Source organism: Musa acuminata, chromosome BXJ2-5, assembly GCF_036884655.1.
Source record: "Musa acuminata AAA Group cultivar baxijiao chromosome BXJ2-5, Cavendish_Baxijiao_AAA, whole genome shotgun sequence".
In the NCBI taxonomy this organism is placed as follows: domain Eukaryota; kingdom Viridiplantae; phylum Streptophyta; class Magnoliopsida; order Zingiberales; family Musaceae; genus Musa; species Musa acuminata.
The window spans coordinates 37,352,787-37,376,280 of NC_088342.1; the positions used below are offsets into that span (position 1 = coordinate 37,352,787).

Below are 23,494 nucleotides of genomic sequence, written 5' to 3' on the forward strand. Positions count from 1 at the left end.
GTAGTAATGTGGAGTTAGTGAACCGAGGGAGGGCTTAGAAGGCCAGGAGATAGCTTAATCTCTATAATTACCAAATAAGTAGGTGTCTATCTATCCTTGTGCCAATCATGTACAACCCTTCCCTTCCTTGTTTCTTCTTTTGCCTGACGACTATGGCAGCTTTCTAAACTGCGACACCAGCAAAAAGCCAGCATCGGTAGGGTGCTACTCCCTCTCTAGAAGAGACACTGGACTCCCACAGGTTCCACGGGATTTGATATGTTAATGCGGGAGACCATACTGCTTGTAGAATTGAAATGGGAAATGTTGTTGCTCTCGTGTAATAAAGACGCATATGATATTGCTTGTAGAATTTGTGGCGTATTGGTTGACAGCTCTTTTTGGTCCTTGGATTATTAGTATTTCATGCTAGCTCGGGTGATGGGTCTGTGTGTTAAATTATGCAGTACATTTTGGATGGCTTCCAGCTAAAAGGCTGCCGTTTAAACAATGGAATAAGCTGCCGTAGTGTGTCAGTTCATGATTGAATGATTGTCCCAAAGTTGCCTTTATGCTTGTCGAACAAAGCTGCAGCCACAGAAAAAACAAATGATTGATTAATGACCATCACATTTCCTTCATACTATTTCATGAGATTCATGCGAATAATTGACTAATGACCATCACATTTCCTTCGTACTATTTCATGAGATTCATGCTAAATCACATAGGCATCTTCTCATGTGTAACATGATTCATTTCTTCGCAACATCCGGACTAGAAAACGACAGTGTTTTAGCCTTCAACTCTGACAAGGAGATGTAACCTCGAGAGAAGCCACTTGATTAAAAGAAAGAAAGAGAAACCAAATAAAGACTTTTTGGTGATGAGCACTGAAGCTTGGAGAACATTAAGGTTACAAATTCATCAAGAATTTTCAATCATTTAACAAGAGAAAATAGCTGTTTTAGCTGGAAGGATGATGAGCGGTTGAGGAAACCAGCAAGCAAGCCTCTCACATCACTCACCTGCATCCAGCTGACAGAAATCAAAGCCATCATGAAGGGAAAACCAAAAAATGACGGTACAAAAAGAACAAAACAAAGTAAGATTGTAACCATCATTTCATAAGTGAACCATCTAATTATATCCAGATGCATGTCCGACATAAGGGGATCAATATGCTCGATCAACTTGGCACATTCTCATGCATGCCCAACCGAACAGGCCTCGCCCAGCCGATGAAAGTTTGGACTCTGGAATTAAGCCTGCAAACATTCTGGTGTCTCTTCGCTTTTCCCAGCAGTAGATCACCAACATTTTAGCATGTACAGTAAGAATATAAAAAAAAATTGAAGGCGTTAAGCAGAGTTAAATGCAGCAGAGAATACTGTAAAGCATAATAAGCCCAATACATGAACTCGTTGAGCAGAGTAAAATGCAGCTGAGATTTGTGCAAGCATAATAGGGCACAATAGGACACAAAACTAGCAGAAATTCCCATCTTATGGATGCAAACATACTCCATACTTTTGTGCTACAAAATGAAACAGATGGCCAAAATATGAAGTTTCACCTGAGCTACACTTCACACTATCTAATGACTTGGTAGATGTACCACGTAAAGCACGAGAGACTCCACAAATTGGCCGTAATGAAGAACTTCCGAACTGGTTTTACAGTGGCCTGGTCAGAATTTTCAGAAGGTAATTTTGCCAAGAGAACTATATAAATAGACCAACTGTAAGCTACCTTACAATCTGTTGAAGCTTCCAAAAGCTTGCACTTTTCACCCTTACCAAGGGAATTGGAGTATGGGCAAAAGACAAGATCTACATATACGAGTTCCTACACCCACTTTGCAACTTCTCATCAACAGCCACGTGGGTTCTTGGCAAGCAATTGGTAAAATACAATGATCCTGTGATAGATCCACCGGCGTGACAGTGGCAACCAAATGATGACTATGCATATAAACTATTAAATATTTGCAAACTCAAGTTTGGCCCCTTCTCTTGCGCTTCTTCCCAGCCGAAGCTTCACTCTCTGGTGCCTTGGGTGTTGCACATGACGGCAACTCTGCCACTGTCTCAGACTCTCGAACCTTAGCTTTCCCCTTCTCAAAATCAATATTCGCTTCTGATTCACTACCAGTTGTTGGAGAGGTGGTGCCCCTCAATTTCTGGCCTGTCTTTGGGCTGTCTTCACTAGATTTACTTTTTGAAGTATCCTTTCTTACCTTGCTGACAGCACTAACAGTATCATCCATTAACTTGCTGGCTGATTTAGGAGTGCCACCAATGGAATTTCTGATGAACTTGTGAACATTATCCTTTTTCTGACTTCCAGTTTTAGAGGTAGACTTATCAGCCTTATCAACTGTGGACTTGGCGTCATCCTTAAGCTTTACATCAGATTTAGAACCCTCATCTTTGGATCTGCTTGTTGCCTTCTCGTTTGCCTTACTTGATGAGCTGGGACCATCATCAAGGTTCAAAACACCAGCTTTCCGTGGTCTACCTTTACGGCGACTGCCGGATGGTTTGCCACTGACCAACAAAAGACAATATGGTCTTAGAATATACATGAAAAAGATTGGATAAGTACTAGTACTGTAATTGACCTTTTTGTAGGTGTCTCTGTATTTGTTTCCTTGGGGTTGGAACTTGAACTTGTTTTCATTCTTTTGCTTTTTGACCTGATTCACATGGCAATATGTAGAATCAAACACCAAAAACATTTGGCATAGAGCACTATGTTGTCAATATTCACAAAACTACATTCTATTTCATCATTTGAAATGTTAAAATTCCTTCAAGATTAGTAAAATAATCTTCTGTTTCTAAACAGCTTCTCTTAGATAGCAATGTAAACCAACCCAAGAGAAAAATCATTATGGAATGTGCAGATTCTTTTTTTTTAATTAAAAAAATCAAATTTCTTGTCATTAGAGCTACCTCATGTTGCAGAAAACTTAAGTACAGAACAATACTAGGAAATCAATTCCCTAACAGAAAGAAAGATCACAATTTGGTTACGCCATTACATTATAGAAACACAAAAGAAACCACATATTCTACCAGAAAATAAAAGGGGAAATGTAGTAAGAAACAATGTGTAAATTTTAGGGGTTTCTTTCCAATGCAAGTTTCTGTAACAGGCAAAATAAAGAACATCTGACAGAGTAAATGTAACAAGTCCCATGTGATAAAGCAACAATACACATGTTTGGCACAAATTGATCTAAGAGATTCTCTTTGAAAAACCAGACCCTAAAGAGGGCCAATCTACTCAAACTTATAACCTAATATGGATCATAAAACATTCTCCCAAGTTGGTCTGATGCTGAAAGGCCAAATCAGCCAGGTCAGTAGTCTAGAAAATACCTTGGTACCAAGCAGTCTGATTATCAGATCCTATTTGGGACATCAAAACTGGATAACTTTTTTATATTCCTTGGATAAAATGGAGGACAACCATCTAAGCTTTTATAAGTTGAAAGAAGATCACAGGAATGTAAAAAGAAAGCACATTGTGTCAAATCATAGAAAAGGTGCTAACAAAAAGAAAAAATGACCAAAAAAGGCCAGAAGAAATAGAAAGAAGAAAACGATCACCCTTGGGTTAGCATACTATTATCCACAATAAAGGCACATGTTGGGAAGGATCCACAGAGCCAATCCCAAAAGTAAGAAAAATGACCTACTATTGCATTATTGTTGCACCCAAAAATGATTATATCAAGTCATGGAAGAGAGAACTCTGTCCAGGCTTTCATTATTGTTGCAAAACCAATAGATCTTTATTATTTAGGCCATCCTGAATGGATGGGGCATCATAGAGGATATGTAAAATGGTGATAAAAACAAACCTATTCAAGTTTCAAACGGACAAAGTCTACAGTTGAAAATTAAGGAAATTGAAATATTTATAAATACAGAATAGTATTAGCTCTAAATAATGAAATTGAAATATTTAAAAAAATGTATAATAGTATTAGTTCTAAATAATGCTTCAGCTAAAAACAATGCTTACTCTTCTGAAGCAGCATCAGAATTACTAGAATCTTTTGCTTGCTCCTGCAAATCAAATCAGCAGAAGTTAGCATCAAGACAATACATTTAAAGAGATGAAAATTATGACCCACCATATCATTTTTGTTATCATCCTTAAGAAACTCCCAGCGTTCTTTCTTCATCAATAATATCTCTACATCTCCATCAGTATAGACAATCTGAACAGCAAAAACAACATAAGTATAATATAATTCATGTACTAAAAAAAACAACACGGTCAACAGAAACTATACACATAATCCAGCATTGTCATGACTTTTTACCTTGTGCTTTTTGGAAGCATGATCATAAGAATCAACAACACCATTATAAAATCTGCATTAAAGAAAGAATATTGATGTAATGCAGAAGTAACAAATATGTCCAACAGTTAGTGACAAAATAGTCTATAAAGCAATATCATGTAGAACTCAGGAATGCCAACTCAGTCTCACTAAACAAAAACACTACAAAAGAACAAAGACCTATTACAGGAGCATACTTGGGAGCTAAGAAGGGCTTAAACTGATGATAACCCATGATAATGCTAAATTTGCAAAGTAAACAAAACCAAATCAATCTGCACTTCTGCAGCATGAACTCGATTTAATTCTCAATATGCTTAGCACTCATGTTGAACAGACGAGTAAGAAGTCAGCTAGCAATCAGTATTGCTTCCTGCTTGCATTAGACCAGATACATCAAAAGTTTCATTTTCTAAGTACAAACTAACTAAAACGTAGATAAAGCAAATCTTCCATAAGTATCAACTTCCTCTGTTGGATTATGCTCCAATTATTAAAATATGGCTATGCAATCACTTGGAATCTATCATATGGGAAAAGAACTTAATGATACATGGTAATGAGAAAACATTAAAGAACTTAACAAGTCGAATAAAGAAAATTGCAAAAACATTGGCGATAAAGAAGTTACACATTGAACTGCTGACCATAGCAAAGCAAATGATAAGAAAAAGAACTATAATAAATTATAAGAAATAAATATACACCGAATACGAAGAACAATATTTAGTAACATGGCAATGCAGATATATTAACATGTCCATAATATTGTATTCTGTAACAATAACATTATTCCAATAAATCATGAGCAACATCACAGAATATATATAAATTAACAAGAAATCAATATTTTGTCTAACGCAAACCTTGTTATCAATATCACCATTATCAACTAACAGCAAATAAGACAATAAAAGTTCATTCAAGTCTGAATAGTTCTTTTGAAACACATTAAGTTAAACTCACTTCTTATCCATTGGCCACCATACCCTGATTCTGGAGCCAACAAGACCACCGTCTAGCTCTTTGTTGACAGTTGGTGTTTCAGAAATCTAACATCAACAAGAGCAACAAAATTAAAACCTCTATAGGCTGTAAAGGTTAAATAATATAAGATGACAACAAACACTAAAATAGATAACAAAACATCAAAATCACAAAGCTGAAAAGCAAATGTCTGAAGTTCACTAGTTGCCTAAATCAGAACTTCTCATCACAAGAAAGGGAATGACAACTCCAAAAACACATTAACCAAAGAGTTCCAACGTCTAACAGATCTAGAACAAACTAAAACTATGGGGTAGTAACATCCAACCAAATGTACCACTGCTACAAAAAAGAACACATAAGGTAAAAACTAAAGAGTGACAAACCAAACTGCAATAGTATGAATAAAAAATGAAAGGCAAGATGCTTGTCAAGTTAAAGTGAGCATCCAAGAGCTAACACTCAATATACCCAATCCAAGGACAACCTTTAGGCCTTTAGTTAACAAATAGTCAAAAAGATTGGCACAGAAAACTAAATAAATGGGAATTTGATCCATTATGATCCAGTTTGAAAATAAACAATTTACTAGGCTTATTAATTATTTTCTCTTAAAGGGTGGAAGGAGAAGCCCCGTAACCCGTCAAACTTCTGATCAATGGCGAAACTTCTGCAGACTAGCCATTTAACTACAGCAAATATGTGCATGTATATCTTTATTAAGCTTCACATACAATCTATAAATCTTAGCCCTCCAATAACAAAATAATAAAAAAAATACTACACAACTCCAAACGACGTTCAACAAAATTGAACTTCATCACTATGAAAAAAGAAACATGTAAGGTAGTAATGGTTAAATACTTATACTTCTGGCATGTTCACCTCCTAGATGATGAGACCCTCCTATCAGCAAACCTTAACAAAAAGAAAGAATTAAAGCAAGCAAAATAGAAGAGATCAAAAGAACATGCACAACGATACTACTTGGTGTACCATATTTTTAGACCTAATTCCTGACTTTCCATGTCGGTGTAAATTACTAAGAACAACACATACAAAAACAACTACTTGCCAAAACAGCCACTTTCTCCGACTACTCTCGCTGATGATTTAAAAAAAACATAGGACAATTGCAGCCAGAAATCACATATTTTACTTTCATAAGCTGGCTATGACTACAAAACAAAATGCAATCATAAGCACGTAAACTGAATTTTCATCTACATGATTGAATTGCACAAGAATAACGACACTATGAATATGCTCATCGAAGCCTCTGCTGAAGAACTTCATATTTCCGAAGAGTGCAAAACTGAACCAAGCCAAAAATGACAACTGGATATGTATTATACCACCTCTGAAATACCAAGCAAAGGAAGAAACTTGCAACATGTCCCTGCATGATCCTCCACAGACATATATATATATATATATATATGTATGTATATATATATATATGTATGTATATATATATATATGTATGTATATATATATATATGTATGTATATATATATATATGTATGTATATATATATATATGTATGTATATATATATATATATGTATGTATATATATATATATGTATATATATATATATATATGTATATGTATGTATATGTATGTATGTATATGTATGTATATATATGTATATATATACATATATACATATGTATGTATATATATGTATGTATGTATGTATGTATATATATGTATGTATGTATGTATATATATGTATGTATGTATGTATATATATGTATGTATATATGTATATATATGTATGTATATATGTATATATATATATATATATATATATATATATATATATATATATATATTCTTCATACACACATCACAGAAGATGAGCAGTGCAATGTAGTCATTTTAAGTGCAAGTAGTGTCATGGGATGCAGAAGCTAAGTATATATGTTGCTTCATTAATACACTTCTACATTTTCATATCTCAACTGATACTAAAAAGAATCTATATATACACACCTCTCTGCCACCATGTTCACGCTTCCTACCAGATTTAGTTTTAGCACTCTCCTCCAAGATGCCTTGATCTTTAGGTGATTTTGCAGCAGACCTTAAGGATGAAACTGTTTCCTGAATAAGATGCCAGAGAAATAAGAATTTGATCATTCCTTATTAGACAACATGAGTGCAGATATTGATGCTAAATATTCTAATGTAAGAATGTTGGGGAAACAGTATCTGCCAAAAAAACAAAAGATAGATCATTTCACAACACAAAAACAAATTGTCTAGCAAGCCTAGGACAACAAACGAAATACAGCAAAGAAAAAAAAAAGAAACCAGATACCACATATATTCATAAACAGTGATCAAAGAGAAGGTAATAGAATATCTGATAAGCATCTATAATTGCCATTGCTCCCCATAATTAGATGTCAGTTATTGCCAAAGTTGCTTCTTTTTTATGTAAGTTTAAACCGAAACCAAAAGAGCAAAATGTTCTATTTGTCAACTAGATCAGGAAATTCTTTCCTGCCTGACAGAATTTAACAAACTTATATTTGTCAAATCATTCACAAAACCTTGTCAAATCAACTTGTGTTCTAGAGTCATCCTAAAGGTAATGAAATCTTTGGACAAAGAATCATCAGTAGCATAATATCATGCAACTACCGGAGAGTCATACCAATCATCATTGAAGCTATCCAAAAAGAAAAGTATCAAAGGAGATATCAAACCCTTAAAAGTAAATTTTAAATGTACTAACACTGTATAGTGTATACTATATTTGACCTAAGAAGAAATAAGAATAGCAATCAGAGCACAAACAGTATGATTGTCATATGACAATTATGACAGTTTCAGCACTAGTCTTCTTAAACTTGAATAAAACTAATTTATGTGGAATAATTGAACATTAAGAATATTAGCAATAGCAAGTTTGGATGCACCATAGGAATGTTGAAGCTGTTATCAATGGAGGCTACTTCATTTAACAGGACCAGTGGAAGGACCGGAAAAAGCAGATACACCTTGAGGTCATTGATGATAGAAACTAAGACTTCATAAATCAGACATTTTTATTTTACTCACAAGCATGGTTCAAAATCACAATACTGGACCCGAATTGGTCCATGGACGGATTCATATGGGTCCAGTACATCCTGTTGTATTGACATGTGATATGCCAATATAATGGTTGGTACAAACCAAAGAGACCTGCTGTTGACAGCCTAAACAGTTATAAACAGCGAGCTGGAAATATTTAAAAAATAAAAAAAACAGTTTTGGACCCAACTGGGAGAAATCACCCAGTCCAAGTGCTGGGTTCTGGTCAAATTGGTAAACATTGCTTGGTACATAACGATCCAACCGTTTTTTAACTATGCTAACAAGTACAGTTACACCCTAGACTTCCTCAACTTATCAGCATTGAATAGATCATACAAGGTAAAGATTGCTCAACATCCATGCACACAAGCTAATTAAAGCATGTGAAACAAGATAAAGTTGCATAATGTTGGCAAATTTTATATGATAAACACCATTCAATGCATTTATTAAACGAAAAAGAAAAGCCTTGATAACAGTCTAGTGCCAAAATCTGATTTCCACAGTTTTTTGAAATATCAAAGCTATAAATATTGGTGGGAAAAACTTAGAGAATATCTTTTCAGTTATCCAATAAACAAAAGTTTTTACAGTCACCACAACTGCTTTCTAAAGATATCAAAAGTACCAATTTCTTAAAATTTTAAACATAATATCAGTGTTTTATAGAACAAGATGATAAGATATTACGAGGCTTTCAAGCACAAACACTTGGCGAAGTGATTAGACTAATACAAGAAAAGCATTAACATTACCCAAAAAAGGGAATATAAACATCTATAATCAAAGACAGATTAAAAGGGTACAAATCGCCGCAACAAAATTTACTAATTAGATGAGAGTATAGAATAAGAAAAGCAGAAACAGGTCAAAAATAATAATTTTTCTTTCAAAAATAAGTGTAGGTACATTTCCAAGATGAATCCAAAGATGTTTGAGGCTAAGGCAACAAATATACAAGGATCTGTTACTTGTTAATATGGTCAACATGAGAAGCCTACATGAATAATAGACGATACAATATAATAAAGTTACCTTCAAAATTGGTTCTCCAGCTTTATCTTTTTTGGCTTTGAGGTTGTCCTGCTGTTTATTTTTTAATGTTCCCGATTTTTGAGATGAATCTTCACGTTCAGTCTTACTTGTTGAACTTTTTCTATTTTGCTGCCTTCGGGATTTTTCCTCTGAGTCTCCTGTACCAATTGGTGATTCTTCAATGTCTTCAGGACCAGTGATACCATCAGATTCCTTCTGTAAGTTAGAATCTTTGGAAGATATAGCTTTTTCCCCCATCTCAGATACCTTCTGTTGCAAAGGGGAAGCAGATGGTGCAGCTACTGCACCGTCATCATGCCTTGTTGCAGCTAGTTTTGTACTAGGTCTGCCTCGTTTACGCCGAGTTGCAACAGGGATCTCTGCTTCCGCTGGCAATGCATCTTTAACAGCTCCACTATCTGCTCCAGATAGAGACACCAAGTCATGTTTACCAGGTACTTCTTTTCCAATCGAGTCAGAACAATGATCACCGCTATTTCTCAAATCAGACAAGGTAGTTTGCTTGCCCCTAGTTTTCTTGGGTTTAACATCTGAGATGGCATCTGGCTTTCCAGCCACAGGCTCCAAGTTAACCGACATATCCCTGTTGGATGCATTCGCCCTTTTGGATTGATCACCAGGACAAGAAGGTTCAGGCTCCTGCTTTGGAGAAGAAGGTTCTGTTGTTGATCCGCCATTACCCATCCGGACAGTACCATTGCTCATCACTGATTTTGGTGATTTCTCAGTAGAAGTTACTTCTTCAGGGCAATTAACTTCCTGTTCCATTTTATCAGAGCCCTAAAATAAAAAAATTTAAAAAAAGTTGTAAAAATTAAATGAAATTACATTGATGAAGTGTAATAAGTGATAAACATCTATACAAAAGTGCACCTGAACCAATTCATCAGACACAGTTCTTTCAGACTGTTTGCTGTCATCTACCTGAAATAATAAAAATATCAATAATCAAAAAGCGAAGAAATGATAAAATAATTTGAATCCAACATTCAGTTCTACTAAAATTTAGAGAGTAACAAAAATATTATATTCAATAGCAGTAGCCATGATTTGATTCCCTCTGATCAACAACGTACTCACTGTTAGATAACAAATAGCTGAGTGAACAAACTAATGATGTAGAAATCAAGAGAACATACATAACAAAGATTCCCATAGGCAGACTTCTAAATACACAGCATCTACAACATGATGAGGTCAGAGGATTTGGATAAGACATATATCAAAGCTCTTAATAGATAAATTTTGAAAACACAGGCTTCCAAAAAACATATGTGAAGCATCGACATAATGATTAAGGCCAAAGGAAAATAACATCAGAAGAGATAAGTGCATTATGTGCTAGTACCCAAAATACTGGAAAATATATTCTCACGAAATGAATAGACAACAAAATTGACTGTTTAATCTGAACAAAAAAATTCTAGAAACATAGTCAGTCTATGAGTGCAAACTATTCTTATTCCCTAGTATGACATAGAACTATATAAGTATGTGCATGCACAGATTGGCTTAGAGTACCGGCAAGATAATCATTTAGTATCATGCAGCTTAAAATTATGTGGACAACGATAATAGGGTGCAGGTGCTCAAGATAATAAAAAAGCAGCAGTTTTTTGGTCTATATTGCATGTTCAACTTTTGGCATCGCAGAATGCCAAAATGGATTTTATGATTAATGACATATAGAGAGAGTTGCCAGAAGCACTTACGTCATTTTGCTCAACGCTATCCAAACATTCTTGGCATATAGAGGCTACAACTTCGCCATATGTGTTTAAAGGCATGCCAGTGGATTCAGATAATTCCACAAGATAAGGTTTTAATTTCCCAGCACACTTACTGATAACTTTCTCCCCTAGTCTGCGTGCAACTGGCAACATATCCTGAGGACAAGCATAAGGTAGATAAGAAAAATAGTTCCTGGGACCAGTAAAAATTAGGAGATAGATATTTACTTTGTTATAACTCTTTACACTATCCAGAAGGCATAAAATTAATTCAGGCGATATATCTTCACTCTCGTCTAATACAAGTGTCATAATGGTTTCCATTGAAGAAAATATCTTTTCCGAATGATTTGGCCTGTAAATATATACAAATCAGTTTCTAAGTGTTATCTTGGAATAATAACGGTAAAAAAAACTAGAAGTATAACATAAGCAAAAAATCTTTGATCATTTACAAGGATTCAAACAAAATATAAACAGTAATATCGTAAGGAAGTTTCTTTGCATGTGACAGAACGATGAACAAGTGAAAGCGATGGTCTATCCATTAATTAAAACATAAAACTAACTAAAAGTTGCAACTAATTAAGGCAAAATGAGTTGGAAGCAACTTTAAATTAATATACCAGCCTAAAAGTCACAAAATTTCACAGCAAAGGTAATTCAAGAAAGCGGATTCAATAAAATCACCAAATTTCACTCAATATACAGGCAAAAGGCCATTCAAAGATTTTAAATTTATAATGTTCATTATGGAAAAATAAGATCAATATATGCTAAAAACAGAATATTTAATGTTTGCAAAAGTCTATAACACTGCAAAGAACGTTTAAGCCAATGGAGATAATATTTGAAGACCCAACATAAATCATGATTCAGAGTTCAGTCAATAACACCTATGCATAGGTAAGTTCAGTCATTCATGACAGGGTCTTTTCCTGTAATCACTCGTGCACCAAATAACAGAGCTGCACTTTGCGCCAAAAGATGATTCGCAGAAGGGATTTTTTTCATGAAAATCTCATTTCTATATCAATCAAAGTTAGAAGCCCAAGTTCTGTAACATGGCTGGAGATTTCAGGGCATATCAATTACTGATACTACACATACCAAATTGTGAAAAAAAAGGCATAAATGATGCATAAACATGCATCTATCTATTTAGGGATTCTGGGTTCCATGAAATGCTTTCTGTATAACTATATATTAAACCAACATGCAGTCGGGTGTGAAATCCTTAAACATGATAATATATGGTTTTAGTAATAAAAAGGTCATAGTTCTTAAACAGCCAACACAATACCAGGCAGTGATGCCCTTAGAAGTCCAGGCGAACTAGAAAGTGACCAAGGTAAAAACAACCAATGGAGTTGCTTATTCAAAAGAAAAATAGCTAACAGTCATGAACTTCACAAAATTCACTTAAATTTATTAAGAACACAACTATGACAAATAATAAAAGAGGTACTAACTGCTGAACATACACTATTATAAAGCATGTAGCTCAACTGATAAATACTATTTACAAATGGCACTGTGTCGTAGATAAACTAATACTCCAGGTAACTAGCTCAATGTATGGTTAATCCATTTCTAAATATGTCAGTAAGACTTGTAAGTCTCTTTTTATAAGCATAGGAAATTAAAACAAAAAAAAATAATTGAAGTTGTTTTAACTTTTGACAAATACATAATAACTAAAACTTCTCTCGTCCCATGACTTTCAATAATCTGTAACAGCAAATGTGGACAACATAGAAGAACTGACCTTTAACACCTAGGTAAAAGCCTAAACTACCATCCAGGCTCTAGATTATCTACTTCATCTGAAACCCCTAAAAAGCAAATAGCACTTGAACACTGGGGGCAAGTGATCAGTCAGTGACACCAACAAATTAAAGGGACTAATGCAACACTAAAACAGCAGACTACTGGATGCAAGTTGAAGTGAAGAACAGGAAACAATGGAAAAGCAAACAAAATAGAATATCCATTTACTTTGTTACCTTATTGTCTTTAGGAAATGTCGGAACATTTCTGTAATTAAAGAATCACATTCAAGATCCAACATCACAACACACGACCGAACTTTTGCAACAGTTTCGAGAACAGAAACTCTCTTTGGAAATGAACGGCTTGACACATCATCCAAATTTTCAAAGGCTTGAACAATCCTCTGAAACACCTCCTGAACATCAAACACAAATTTACAAAAGTTTTTAGAATAATACATAAAAATTGTGCAAATTTGTGAACCTACAATCAGCTACATGAAAAAACACAAAAACACAGCTACAAATAACCTTCATTAGATCATCTTCATATGGAGCCTCTGGAGCTGTTATTCTTGTGATTTCACTGACGCAAGAAGCAACAGCCACTTTGACATCAATATCTGAATGTCCCAGGAGCTCCTTAACCACCAGTGCTTTCATTGAGGGCCTAAGCGCATTTGACATTGATTGTGTTGGAGATTGGTCCACTCTCGATAACAAACTCTCAGTTTGCTGAAACATGAAAGATCAGAGTGGTGTCTTGCGACATGCATAAACAATATACAATACAGTTTACATAAAGAAGCACAAAGCCACAAACAAACGGTACGGTGTGTGCTGCAACTAAAATATCATGGTTTTGGAGAGTACATTTTATGATCAACTAATCATTTAGATGATATCATTATTGTGTCGAAAAATGTTCAAAGAGTAATACAGATGTGTCATTTTGCAACGGAAACAGCTTCAGATGGTCCTCCGTGAAGTTCACAATAGGGTTCAGAGGGGGAAAAAAAACGTTTGATAAATGGCACAGGTTTGATGCCACACCAAAACCACCTAGTAGCAGGTAACATCAACAAGCCATCAATGGAAGAGAAACATAAGACGGCAGAGATGGAAATTCCATCTGGAGAAAATATTATAGTTGACGAGCAACTAAATTAGCTTTCAGCATTTCAATGATTGTCCAAAAACCAATATCTTCTAATTTCTGCAGTCTAGAAACACCTTGGGCAGAAACAATTTGCCACTGAACACATGAAATAGCTTGAATTACGCATCAACGTCGATAACAAATGTTTAAACTACAACTCATGAATCAAAAGCCTAAACGTTGTTTAAGCATGGACCACTTGCATCTATAATCACTTAAACAGCCACAACGAGACAGGGATGACACGATTCACAGACTCTATCATTTGGATCAACTCAAATCTTGGCACGATCATTGGAGAAGAGGGTAATCAAATGTTACCGTTCAGAGGAAATAGAGCCAGAGGAAACAGAAAAGAACCAGGACAGCTAGGGCTTACGTCGAGAAGCGGCAGGAGTTCATCGACGGCAGAGGGAGGCGAAGCGAGCCGGCTCCCGACCTCCCGGAGCCGATCCTCAAGGTCCTTCTCCTTACTCGCCATTGCTCCAAGCTCCAGACACAAAGCTCCTCGATCTACCGTAGCGCTCAGGCCCTCCAAACCCTAGGTCACAAAACCCTGGAAACCCGAATCAGTGGAAGAAATGGCAAAAGATTCGATAACAGAAGACGCCAGAAAGAGACCGAAATCTCGGGTTCCGCTGGCTAGGGTTTTGATTCTTGCCTTCGTTCTCTCGTCCGGGATGATCTGTTTCGCCTCGGTTCGATCGCCCTGCGTGCGGGAGGAATCGGGAGAACGAGTGATGAGTCAGGGGATGCGTCTCGTGAGGCGAGCGGAGAGAGCGAAATGGAACGCTCGAGGAGAGATGTGCGAGAGAGAGAGAGAGGGGGGGGATGGGTTACTTGGTTTGAAGCCAAGCCGGACCCGTCGGATCCGAAGGAAGTTTATGCAATCGGATTTACCGAGGGACGTTTGACGTCCGAAACGGGTTTCCTTCGACTTCGCGGTGGGTCTGTTTTTTTGGTGGGGGGGCATTTTTGCCCCCACTTGGTTTACCCATTTTGCTTATTGTTATCGTAAGTTTTCAATTTATAATATAATGGGTCCCAAAAAACTCTTTTAATAATCCATTTTAAATTATTGGGATATTAATTTAGCTCGAGAAATAATGAAATTAATGAAACAAAAAAATTACATCGAGAAAGAAAATAAAGATTGTATTCTTGGAATATAGAAAGAAATTTTTTTTTTCGGTCTGAAAATTATAATTTGGTTGAGGGAGAATTTCTATGGAAGTTAAAAAAATATTCATCTTTTTTAGTTCGTTGCTATAAAATAATATTAGAACAAGCATAATGTTATATTTTTTTATATTTTACTTGAGAAAAAATATTTTTATAATAGTTCACTCTACGATTTATATCCACCGTAAATCAATCTTCATAATACTAATATCGATTAATAATCTTTTTTCGACCGACGACGACGACGTTCATGAAATCCTAAACTAATGACATGATAACTCTGATAATCCAAAAGTTAATACTAATAGTCATTTCAAAAATGAAAGAAAGGAAGTATTTTTAAAATACTTATTTTGTATTCAAATACTGAATCTTTTCGAAGAAAAATAATTTAATTAAGAAATGATTACTTTACCCAAAAAAATGAATGTTTTATACCCAAGAAAAGCCTACACTTTCTTTATAAAAAAAAATCAAGACAAAGATTAATTAAATAAGAGAATTTATAAAATACATCCCGATCGGAGAAGACTTAAATTAACTTATAAAAGTTTGATGAATTTATTATAATTAATTTTAAATTAAATATTTTTACTAATTATTTAGATTAACAAAATTGATAGATCAATTAAGCCCGAGTATTTGGATATGGTGATAGGTTTGAACATAAAATAATAAATTAAAAGTTAAAGAATATGTTTGACCAATACCATGCTCTTACAAGTTAATAATATAACTAATACTTGGTACTATCATCATTTGGCAAGAATGAGTTTGTCTAGGATGGACAATATAATATATGGACTAAATTTAGTCTAATTCAGTCTTCAATCCAATTTCAGCTTTTACCCAATTTTAATCTACTTTCAACATTAGATCTATCGGGATTGTCTGTCTTCTTTTATTAGAAGTGCATATTTATTCATTAAAAAATATTAGTTCATCAAATTTATTATTAAAATATAAAATCAATAATTTTTTTTATGATGACATTCCATTAATAAAGATGATTAAAAGATTCACCATGTTTATACATTATAATTTTTAAGTGATTCAAAAATTTAAAATGCAACGTCCGTTGCATCCTTACTCAAAAAATACAAATTAGGAATTAAAGATATCATAACTTTAACATTATAAAAAGTTAAAGCATATTTATAATAAGATATCGTTAAAAATTGATATTCTTATAACCATTATCACCCTAGATTTCGAGCTAATATGTCGATCGCCTAAAGCCATGTCAACCACATGTGACTGATAATAAGTAAGTGGTTTGGATTGCATACTTAAATTATATAATGACAATCGCCTGACACCGATCATGTATAATTGATAACATATGTTTTAAGAAAGTTAAAGAGCATTTAGAATTCAATAAATACAATATCGTTATCCTGATTTGGCTTAATAATAACACACATTTGCCTCACATTTGTTGATGATCCCGAAAGTAAGGATCCTCAAAGTTAGTTAGTTATAAAAAAAGACTATCGTTATATGTTACTCACATATTCTAAATTTTTATCCACTTATAACTAATTATAGTAATTTAAATTTAAAACTGATTTATTCGTCGGAGGAATATTTTTTAGGAATATTCTTGACCTATTTTTGTATATTTGACTATCATTAACTATGATTTAGATCTAAAATATCCTCGATACATTAAATTTTTTAATATTTTCTTATTTCTCAGTGTTATCTCATGTCAATTCAAGTTTCAATTTTTTATACAAAATTTCTATCTTCATCCCTTTATATATATATATGTATATATATATATATATATATATATATATATATATATTATAAATTAAAATATACTTAAGGCTTTCAAAGGCTAAGCTATCACAAGACATTTGTTATTTTAAACGATAATACAATGAGCTTAATAGATTTCTTAGACTGATTTTTAATTTATTTTTTAATCTATAATAATAATAATAATAATAATAATAATAATAATAATAATAATAATAATAATAATAATAATAATAAATACAATCCTAATTATTTGGAACCGAATACATGAAATATTTTGGTTCATACTACTTTTTAAGGATTTTAAAAAATTGATGAATAGGATGACAAAACATTATTTATATTTACAAAAACTTGATTGAGACGTAGTTTAGATGATTTCTATCGCTGTTTATGAAATATTCTTTATCGCTTGTGAACAATATGGGTAAACTGACGGGTCTGATCGACGAGTTACACAAAGAAACAAAAAAAAGAACCCACGGAAAACAACACCAATGAGCACGAGAGATCGCAGTGGACTCCACTTGTGGATCCCACTGAGCATGCACCGTGTAGGCAGGTAATCCGTTGGGTATCTATTCGGAGTAGAAAAATAAAACTAGTTTACCTGAGAGAGAGCGTGCGAGCGGACCCCATTCGTTTAACGGGTCTCGGACCAGACAAAAAAACAAAACTAAAAAGAAAAAGAAAGTGCTATATAAAGTGCAAGGATATGCGATTGGGTCGGTTAGGTCACGATGGCTCTCCGCGTCCTCTGTTCCCGTCCTTCCTCCCTGATCTACCACCGCTTCTTGTGGACGATCGATCGTCTTCTAATTAAGAATATTAGGGTTCGTAAGCAGGTAGCCACCGCTGCATAGGGGAGGAGGATTTGATTTCTTCTTTTCCCGATCAATGGGGTTACTCTTTATGTTTCCTATGCATGGCACCCTCCAACGGGATGGCGTGGTAGCTCGGATGGCCTGCTTCTCTGCAGGCAACCGCTGCCGCCATTCTCTTTCGGAGAGGCGCAAGTAAGGAGGACATCGACAAATTGAAGAATGATTTGATAGGGACCCTTTGCGTGGAATTTGTGATCTTCGTTTGAGGCGGCTCGGAGCCTCTTCCTCTGGTATCTCTCTTCCAAGAAACGAATCTGTTCGTTCATGCTTGTGCGTTGTTTCCTGAAATTTCTAAGCAGGATGATTGATTGCCTTAGTTCGGAAAAGAAGTTTCGTATGTAGCGGTCGGTGATTGAGATTTAATTTGCCCTTTTTTTTTTCCGCCTTGACGTGCGAGCGAAAAAAAATTTCTTGGATCTGAAAATTCCATCGACTACGCTTTTCGGCTTGATCCTCACCCTCCGTCGACGAACTTTCCGGAGGAACCTTTAGGTTTTCGGGGCATTCGATTCTCACCAATATTTTTTGGGTGGCTCGTTTATGTCAATTGCCTATTAATATTTCAAACTTATACTTCTAAGACCAATTCTCTCAAATCTTTTTCTTTTTTTGGTGTAAACGGAAAGTGGTGAATACATGATATGATTCCAGGACCTTTCAATATAAACAGATAAAGTCTTTACATTCTAAGTTGGCCAACACTTTTGTATACATTAAAAGAATTGCGGTGATCAACTCACCTCACGTCATTACCTTCCTGTGAAGGGGGTCGAATACAGAATTTCCATTCTCAGATTTCAAAGCCTGTAAGTTTCAGGTTTTGAAATCCCACGTGGCAATCTCCAGATTTCACCACTGTGCCCTTCAAATGGTGGCATGATATCTTGTATATTATGCTTCTCCACATGCAAGTGCTGCCACCATTCCTCAAAGAGAGACATGTTTAGAGGAGGTAAAAAAAGGAAGGAATTCTGGTCTCTCCTTGTTATAGTGCTGGCAGTGCTGGCGGATCTGAGATTCTCCTTATGGTATCTCTTGCTATTAATAGAGACCAATCCTTCTGTTCATGTTTGTATATTTTTTTCTCAAGTTTATAAGTAGTGAAATAATTTAGATGTGTCATTTTTCATCTTCTTCTCATTTTCTTAATCTGTGGTGAATTGAGATTCTGATTGCTCATTTTTTGTTTTTTTTAATTGTTTGTATTCCAGGATTTTTTGAGGTTCAGAATTTCACAAAATGGGAATCACTTTTTTGTCCTTTCAGAAAGATTGATAGGTTTTTTTCTTGTTTGTCAACTGCCCATTACTTTTTAACTTACCTTTGTATCTGAGCAATTGACAAGTCAGTTGACTAATATAAGTTTAATGGTATCTAGGAGCAGTTGTCGGAAAGGTCAGGTGCTCATCAACACAAATTTCTTATAAAAGGTTTTGCTTGTATCCTTGCAAGATAACTGCTTTTTTTGTATCAATTGCCATATCTCTTCTAGTGAAGTGAGGCATACATTCATGCAATTTCCCCACAAAGGGGTTGTTTTTTCATTTCATAAGGGTTTATTTAGGCTTTATGTAAATTGCCTTTCTTATTTCGAGCTAGCATGCTCTCTATTTTCTACAAACTCAATTCTCCCACCAATTATCAGATACTACCGTCCATCTATTTTTACTCTTATGCATGCGTGTGAAAAAGGTGTGACGGTCAATTGTGAGGTTTTTATGTGTGCATTGCTTTAGTCACCCACGAATGAAATTCCAAAAAATCACCCTAGAAAGCAGAATAAGGCAAAAATCAATGACATTGGCACCATTCATGATTGGTAAACCATTGATGATATTGGCGGTTAAACCATCTAGGTTTCTTTTGAGCTTGTCTTGTGGGTGTAGAAGGCATTCTCATTATAAATATCTGTCAAGTTGGAAGGAAGGAGCCTTCATCTTATTGTCTCTTTCATGGCATTTATTTTTACAATTATGGCATGTAGCTAGGTGGCCTGGTTTTTCCCAGGCAACTGTTGCTGCTATTCTTTATCTTCTACGTTGAGGCACAGTAAGTAGATTCCAAAAGGATGGATGTGACTTTTCTATCCCTGATTGATTGAAGGCAGATCTGAGCCCTTATATGATATCTTTCTTTATTTAAGATGATTCATGTTTAGATAAAATTTCCAGTTTGTAGAGCTAAATTGTTTACAATTTAATAAATTCCATCTTGCTTTTCTGTATGGTGATTGCATTTTGATTTTCTATATTCTGTTCTTTTATTGCATGTATTTTAGATTTTTTTTGTATTGTAGCTGAATTTTAATGTTGCTATATGTTTATTTACCTGTTCATGGCTTTTGGTTTCCTTCTTTATGTTTGAAAATCTGTACAATTGATTTGCCAAAATAATAAGTTCGAGCAGTGAAGTTTGCATTTAGTGAGTAGTTCACTAAAACTATGACAAATTTATGAGGATTGTTTGTGTGCATAAAAGAATGAATGTGAGCATGGCCAATGAGACCAGCGATGGATGGAATAATGTATTACATCCCAATGATTTCTCCAGAAACATCCTCTTATGCATCTCCTTGACAAACCTAATGTTTGCGTCCGGCTGAAAATTACCATAGAAAATTGCTTTAGACATCAATACAAGAAAACTCCAAAAGGAAATCCTGGTCAGTTTTAAAAAAAATAAAGGGGAACTCTGCTGTTATGTTATGTATGAGATTGATGTGATTGACAATTACGACCATATGTATTTTCTTCCCTGGACTTCTTTTGTGGGTGAAAAAAGCAATTGTCATTGCAATCTTTTATGCTAACCAGGTGCCACTTTTGTGTTCCTTTGTGGGTGACTGAATCACTCCTTGAAAGCGGTCAGTTATCCTTTTGGGTTTATATGCTCTGATTTAGTTTATTATCGGAATCTTTCAAGTTTCCCATTTAACATTGAATGTCCATCTGCCACACAAAGTGAATGGACCCTTCCAGGTGTCCTCTTCTATACGGAGGCTATGATGATTTATCTGAATGCGAGGCCATATTTGTATATCAGATTTTGTAAGAAACAACCACTATTGGCTCCTCTTTTTGTTTAATCTTTAAGATGGCATGGTAGCTCAGAGGGCCTGCTACTTAGGCAAGGGCTGCAGCTTTTCTTAAGAGAGACAGGGAGGGGACAAAGTAAGGAAGGTTTCTCTATATCTGATCGATTGAAGAAAATCTGAGCCTCTCTTAGTGCTGTCTCTGCAATCCCTTGGTATTGAGGCTGGTAAGGCAGAAGTGGCAGGGAAGATACTGCTCATTTATCTCATTAGTTTAAGTATGAGGCTGTCGAGGAAGCCGATGATTCTTTTTATCTTGTGCATTTAGAGGCTGTGATGATTGGCCCTCACAGTGGAATGTGGGGGTTCATTAATATCATATAGATGGAAGAAACAATCCTGCCTCTGAATGGCTTCTCTGTTGCATTTGTTTATATGAAACAAAGGCATGGCAGCTTGGACGGCCTGCTTCTCTGCAGGCAACCGCAACCGCCTTTTGTTAATAGAGGCATGGTGAGGACATTCTAGGAGGAGGATGTATATGTCTCTCCACTGATGTGTTGAAGTCCGATCTGAGCCTTCCTTTGGTAGCTCTCCTTATTTTAGCATGGTTGTTTTTTTTTTAATGAAATTACTAGTTCTCATCAGCAATATTATCCACTGCATGATTAATTTCACCTTTCTTCTTTATTTGGTGATCACTGTTTGATTTTACTAAATTTTGCTTCTCACAGTTTTTGTAATTTGGTCGGATTTTAGATGTTTTCACCTTTTTTGTTTCAAAATTGAACAATCACTTTTACTAAATTACAGCTTCTTGTTGTGTCATAATTAGTCTCTAAATAATGCTCTTTTGGGCACTCCAATTGCCATTCTTTTGTGAAATTGTGATTTTGTAAATTTCCCTTCCACATAAATGTTTCTTGTTCTGATGTTCCATTAATTGTGCAAATAAATGTGATTAAGCTTAATCCTATTAGCATATCTCTGTGTTTTTAGAAAAAAAAAATCAATATTACTATTCAGACCGTTTGTTGTATTAGTAAGTGGTTTCATATGGCTTCTGCACAAGTTGTATTTGAACTGGACCATACAAATGAGTGGGATTATAGGATTGCTCATCCGTGTGGGGTTATTACAAGCACATACTTGTCTTGGATGCTTTATGCTTATGTTCTTGACAAAATCTTTGTATTTGTTACTGTTGTTCATGACGTGCTATAAACTCCTTTTTGTTGATTAGTTGGAAAAAGCAGAATGATAGATCTGATAGTTATGGTTCTTATAGTTTAAATGATCTGTGGCACAGCAGGAAACAATTGTGGCCTCTTATGAATGCCAACGAGATCTCTGATAAGTGAAAGACCTGGTGGCCTCTCCCGCCCAACACTTAGAACTTTCCTCTTTTGAGTATCACAGTGTTAATGTCAGCTTCATATAAATTTGTGTATCTCCATGTCCTTCAGCAGTAGCTTGAAGATTTTTCTTTCAGACAAGTCTCAGTTCTCTGATTATCAAGAGGTTCTTATTTCAGTTGCTTTCAAGGTCACCGAAGCCAACTGAGTTTATGTTACGATTGGTGACACTCTTCTGTGGGGTTGCTTGAAATTACATCTCGTCCTGCATTTCTTTATCTAAATTAGTTGAGACAGCTACATCTGCTGAGGATGGATGCGGGCCACTTGTGATGTTTATTCTTTCAAGAGACTTAGCGGTGCATTTTTCATCTTTGATCTTGCTGAGAGATCTAAATTAAGAAACAATTTTAGTAGAAGTGGCATAAGTGATGCTGCCAAAAATCAGATATAAGTTTGCTGATCTGATTGGTAAATGGTTCTTACCATCAACCATCTTAACTACATCTTGGAAAGAGATTCGATCTACTCAAAGATCAGATACAAAGGCCTTTACTCTTTATCTGTAAGTCAGCCAATTCTTTCAAGTTTACTATTTCATCATTTTGGGACATTAACAGACGAAACTATCTAGTTTGGCGGTATAAATTAGTATGTCACAAATTTATAATTCCAAAATTTTTTTTATTGTGTATTGACTTTTCAGGGCAGGGATTGGCTCACGCGAACTTTTAGTCAAAAAGGTGTTCTGTAAATCAACCCTTTTTTATTGCCAGGCTATTTTTCGCCTTCTGTTTCCATTAGCGAAACGTGGTATCAAGTTGCAGCTTGTGCTCTAGCTAGGAACAATTGTCTGGATTGGAAGGAATTGTGTGCTAATACACCAATATTCTGCCGAATTGTTTTGATCGAATTAAAAAGGTAATTTATTTTGTCTTAGCCTCTTGATGTTTCGTGATTTATGCAAAGTTGACTATTCGTTTTAATTCCCCCAGCATCTACATTATTGGTTTGACTTATGTTTTGTTTTATGAAATCAGAGTTTGATGTGTTTTGGTCCATTATATATATATATATATATATATATATATATATTTCACATGATCCCATTTGTTGTGCTGAATTTGTACATCATAATTATATAAA

The 23,494-nt window shown here is 35.0% G+C and overlaps 1 protein-coding gene and 1 long non-coding RNA gene across 5 annotated transcripts; one reads left to right on the top strand and one right to left on the bottom strand.

The window, feature by feature from the left end:
- Nucleotides 1-1,467: 1,467 nt before the first annotated feature.
- On the bottom strand, nucleotides 1,468-14,961 carry LOC135612666 (sister chromatid cohesion protein PDS5 homolog C-like). 2 transcript variants are annotated; one of them, XM_065109230.1, is made up of 15 exons: nucleotides 14,794-14,961; nucleotides 14,512-14,673; nucleotides 13,505-13,708; nucleotides 13,208-13,389; nucleotides 11,430-11,556; nucleotides 11,184-11,357; nucleotides 10,345-10,395; nucleotides 9,451-10,251; nucleotides 7,324-7,434; nucleotides 5,306-5,391; nucleotides 4,319-4,370; nucleotides 4,127-4,213; nucleotides 4,015-4,058; nucleotides 2,603-2,677; nucleotides 1,468-2,528 (listed from the first exon to the last, which is right to left on the bottom strand). In XM_065109230.1, exons 2-15 carry the CDS (start codon nucleotides 14,611-14,613, stop codon nucleotides 1,976-1,978), a joined length of 2,649 nt encoding a protein of 882 aa, XP_064965302.1. In that variant the 5' UTR covers nucleotides 14,614-14,673; nucleotides 14,794-14,961; the 3' UTR covers nucleotides 1,468-1,975. The 2 variants fall into 2 exon arrangements, with proteins under 2 accessions (XP_064965302.1, XP_064965301.1); XM_065109229.1 differs by having other exon boundaries at nucleotides 14,512-14,688.
- A 2,830-nt stretch (nucleotides 14,962-17,791) lies between these two features.
- On the top strand, nucleotides 17,792-23,296 carry LOC108952772 (uncharacterized). Of its 3 annotated transcripts, XR_010487038.1 has the most exons (4): nucleotides 18,175-18,192; nucleotides 18,780-21,580; nucleotides 22,303-22,913; nucleotides 23,055-23,296. It is a non-coding gene; the product is annotated as an uncharacterized LOC108952772 (long non-coding RNA). The 3 variants fall into 3 exon arrangements; XR_001977854.2 differs by having other exon boundaries at nucleotides 17,792-21,580; XR_010487037.1 differs by having other exon boundaries at nucleotides 17,792-21,580; nucleotides 22,306-22,913.
- Nucleotides 23,297-23,494: the final 198 nt, after the last annotated feature.